General features: G+C 33.8%; 1 protein-coding gene across 1 annotated transcript; it reads right to left on the bottom strand.

Annotated features, from left to right (window-relative positions):
• Window positions 1-90: 90 nt before the first annotated feature.
• Window positions 91-3,788, bottom strand: LOC134246928 (asparagine--tRNA ligase, cytoplasmic-like; the record flags this gene model as incomplete). The annotated part of the gene is made up of 6 exons (XM_062729272.1): window positions 3,701-3,788; window positions 1,720-1,802; window positions 1,340-1,405; window positions 1,106-1,198; window positions 408-497; window positions 91-169 (listed from the first exon to the last, which is right to left on the bottom strand). Coding segments are annotated over exons 1-6 (451 nt in total), but the record flags the coding sequence as incomplete, so codon positions are not given.
• Window positions 3,789-4,782: the final 994 nt, after the last annotated feature.

Genomic DNA, 4,782 nt, shown 5'->3' on the forward strand with positions numbered 1-4,782 from the left:
TCCTAAAGAAAACAACACAGTATTTATTAAACAAACATATTATATGTTGAATACTTTTTTTAAAGTCTACACTTGGAAAGTTAGTGTTACCTTGACGACGAAGCCTGTGCACCCAACCAAAAACCTTGACCCTGACATCCCTTGTCTGAACGGCATGACGAATCTTAATCTACAACAAAGACGTAGGAAACTGACATTCAGATATATTGTATAGCATTATTGAAAAAAAAATCATTCTATAAATGTACATGGACTGGTTATCAATGTTGTTGATCCACGGATACAAAATTTTTTTCTATGTACAGACGATTTGTCATGGTCTACCATAATCTGAACGTTCGCATGTTTATCATGTCTATAAATAAATTTTGACACCAGTTTATTAGTGTTTAGATAAATTTTCCCACCTGCTGAGGGGCTGGCAATGACTTGTCCAGTTCTATCACAATCTTCTTTGCCTCCTCTAAGTTTTTCTCTCTCCTCTCAGCATCTTCTGCCTACAAGTAAGAAAGTCAGGTCAACTGGATGATTTTTACCAGATTCAATTATTAGGGGGCATATAAATACAGACATTCAATATCTGAAAACACTCTTCACCAGTATGATAAATAGCTTAAAAGAATTTTCTCCAACTGAAATTACATGGCTTAACAACATGTTTACTTCTAAGACTACTTATCTGGCCATTACCATACTATAACCTAACACAACACTAGGGGTGAAACGATACGCCTCCTTCACGGTTTGATACATATCATAAAATTTGGTCTGTTGTTTTAACAGTTTTATGCTTCCTTTTACTTAATCAAGTCAAATTATTTATGTGCAAAATGGATAGAATAAATCAATTTAATTGATTTGACTGTAAAAAATTATTTTACAAACTTTAAGTACACAAAAATTTACGTTTTTGAACTAATTATACAGAGAAACATGTTAATACCTTATTCCAAATCCGACTGAATGACGATCCCAACCGAAAAACGAACTGAACCGAAAGTAGAGATTTTGTACCATGTATCGAACCGAGAAAAAATACCGCAGTGAACCGATACCGAGGTGAATTGTTTCACTCCTACACAACACAGCCCTAGCTGTTACAGACCTCTCTTGCTGTCAGGTCAGCCTTCTTATGCTGGTCCCTCACAAATTGTTTGGTGATCTTCTTCAGCTGTGACTTGGAGGCCACTTCATATTTCTATCAAAATGAAAAACAAATTGCTTATCTTAGTACATGATAATAATTATCATTTTAAAAATTGCTTATTTTTAAAAACCTTTGTCATTGTCTCAATTACTGATTATCCTGGGGTTCCTAGCTTTGATTTGTTATACCTACCTCATTCTCCTTTTTACTATCGACATAGATGGGAGGAAATGGTTCCTGTCCCGCCTGTTTCATGGCCTGAAATACAGCAACAGTTAATAGATCAATTCTTATATTTGTAAATGAAAAAAAATTTCAAAGATCGGAGGTTTAATATTCATATATCTATGAAAAATCAGGAAATTACTTATCATGTTCAAGACTTTGATAAGTAGAAAAATACAAGCTATATGCATACATCATGTATCATGAAATAAAAAAGAAAAGTTGTCCACAATGTATCAACTTATCTGATTTATTATTAAACATAAATGGTTTAACTGTTACAGCTGCATCTTGCTGCTGAATTTCAATAATCATTCTAACTTTCTTTTTTAATTTTACTGACTTACTCTAAGAATAGTCTTGAAGGGTTTTTCTTTTGTGCCATCACCTGTATCATCATTTCCTGTTGTTTCTGAGGTGTAAATCTCACCTGAATTACAAAATGACATTGTAAGGTAGTCTGATTACACCTGTCAGGTGACTCAGGTGTAACATGATACACATTTTACACACATTAACGGAAATTTATCTAGTGAAATTAACAGGTGAAAAAAGTTTTTTAAAAATTATTATTTCTAAGGCAAATAAGATAGTTGTCATGACCCATAGCTTTGATTTATGATATGTTTTACAACTCTTATAGTTGTCCTTGCAAATTATGCCGAATTCTGAATTTCAAACAGTAACATAACTAATTTGCTAAAATAAATTTTTTAAAAGGTTTGTTTCTGATTTTCATCAATATTGTCTCCAATGATTACATTATCTACCGGTAATACAAACCAGAACTTAATAAATTTTTTAAAAAGTCCATGACTGTGAAAAATTAATTTTGCATATACTGTAACCACTGTTTCTATTATTGAACAAATTGAACAATAGAAACAGTTTGCAAAAATTAAGTTCCACTTTCAAAATCTAAATAATTTTTTGGTTATCTACAGTTCTTAACATCAAGCATCTCCCCTATGTATTTAAATAATATAATGAAATATATCCCTGTATATAGGCAAGGTTTAGAGGTCTGTCACACAAAGCAGTACCTTAGCTAAACAAAGAAAAGGAGGAAGACCTTGTTAAAACTTATAAGATAAGAACATAATATCTTTTTTGAACAAAGAGTTAGACTGGGAGAGCTCAACGATGTGTAACTTTTGAGAGGTCTTCATTATCTTTCAAGGAAAATTAATCCACCAATCCAAGTACGTAAAATATTGTAAATCTAACCCCATGAACTATCTCAAGTATTATACAAATAGTAACAAGATTTCCTTGGTTATTAATCTTTACATGATTAACTTTTTACATAAGATTTTTGGTCTGTCGGTCCTGTGTGTTCAGTATGAATTTCCCATAATGCTGTATGACCCAAGAACTTGTCCAATAGACTGGTCAGTGTGATTTTTTGACAGGGGATGCTTATTCCTCCATGGCACCTGATCCCTCCTCTGTTTTCAGAGTCCCTAGTTGGCTCTGCTTATACTTTGTGTTGTTGAAATTTGGAATTTTGAGAATGATCAGTTTATCATCTCTGATTTCAATGAAAGAGGTTCATTTAGCCTAATTTATTGTCCTTCATTGGGTTTGAACTCATTTGTTATAGATCAAACAATGATTAATACATTGTTTTTGGTAATGATCATCATGAGAAAAACAAGTTGAAAGTTGAAACTATAATCATGATAATGACTAATGTTAGAAACATGTTTGGTCATTTTGACAAGACATTTTGCTGTCTAAAATTATGCTTAGTTTAGTGTCAAGGAAATTTAATAGCGAGCGCAGCGAGGCGGCGCGAAGCGCCGCTGGCATAGCGAGCTCTTAAAGCAACGCCTGTGCGAAGAGAAAATTCGGACTTCTGCACATTCATTTGATAGAATTTTTTGATGCCGAATTTGGACCCACAATGCATCACTTGTTTTAGCTACGTTCTCGCGAGAATCACGGCAAATGTTGAACAAAAAGTTTTCTCGCCTTGATTTAATGGATATATATTGAAGATAAATAGAAAATAAAACGTTCTTCATTAACTTTCAGCACTGCTCTGGCTTTTTCTCGGTATATTGCAATTTGCAAACGTCATGTGACGTCAGAGTCTAGACGCACCGAATGTCACGTGCGGCTTGACGAGCCCGATCTAAATCAAAACAATAGAAGAGTTTGCGCTCGCTCTAACGGTCGCACCGTCAACATATTATGCCTCTTAATTACAACTAATTTGAAAAGTCATATTTTACAAAGACGAACTTTAAACATGTTCAATGGATAATTATTTATGCAGACAGATCCACTGATTTGACAGTCTGAAAAAGTACCATATTGACATACCGATTTTTAACTGCTGTGTAGCTTGTTCTACGCCCTCCATGTTTGTCTCCGTAATTCGACTTTCTTTACACAATATTAGGTAACAAAATCGGGCATTATCCTGTTATTCGCTCCGCGGAGTGAATAATATTTGACGTTGTTGACGTAACGTCAAAACATTCCACGGATGCAGAAATAGCAAATAAAACTAAAACAAACCTCAGTACGATCCATTTATCTTAGGTCAAGGTCGAAATTAAAAATAAAGATCTCAGGTGAAACTAATAACAGTAATGAGAAAATACATTCCTTACTAACATTTATATAATAAAAATGCAAATATCAAGTTTTTTGTTATTCTAAAAATTTAAAAAATGCAAATGTATGAATTAAAGAAATCCAAAACATTCTCCGTTATCATTTATATATATTAAATGAATGAATATAGTGTGAAAATTATTCGCACCGGTGCGAATAACAGGAGTATATATATACAGACGAAGTTCCAGATTTCAAGCTAAAATGCCCAGGAAAGGGAAGTATTCCCGGGAAAAGGGTTTCTTTGGGGGAGAGAATATAAAAAAATGGGGCTTGGATATTTTTGGGGGGAGACACTCTAAAATACATTTAATGAATGAATATAGTGTGAAAATTATTCGCACCGGTGAATGAATATAGTGTGAAAATTATTCGCACCGGTGCGAATAACAGGAGTATATATATACAGACGAAGTTCCAGATTTCAAGCTAAAATGCCCTGGAAAGGGAAGTATTCCCGGGAAAAGGGTTTCTTTGGGGGAGAGAATATAAAAAATGGGGCTTGGATATTTTTGGGGGGAGACACTCTAAAATACATTTAATGGATGAATATAGTGTGAAAATTATTCGCACCGGTGAATGAATATAGTGTGAAAATTATTCGCACCGGTGCGAATAACAGGAGTATATATATACAGACGAAGTTCCAGATTTCAAGCTAAAATGCCCTGGAAAGGGAAGTATTCCCGGGAAAAGGGTTTCTTTGGGGGAGAGAATATAAAAAATGGGGCTTGGATATTTTTGGGGGAAGACACTCTAAAATACATTTAATGGATGAATATAGT

This window comes from Saccostrea cucullata, unplaced genomic scaffold (genome assembly GCF_032062105.1).
Source record: "Saccostrea cucullata isolate Sc308-1 unplaced genomic scaffold, CSIRO_AGI_Scuc_v1 ctg21378, whole genome shotgun sequence".
NCBI classification, from domain to species: domain Eukaryota; kingdom Metazoa; phylum Mollusca; class Bivalvia; order Ostreida; family Ostreidae; genus Saccostrea; species Saccostrea cuccullata.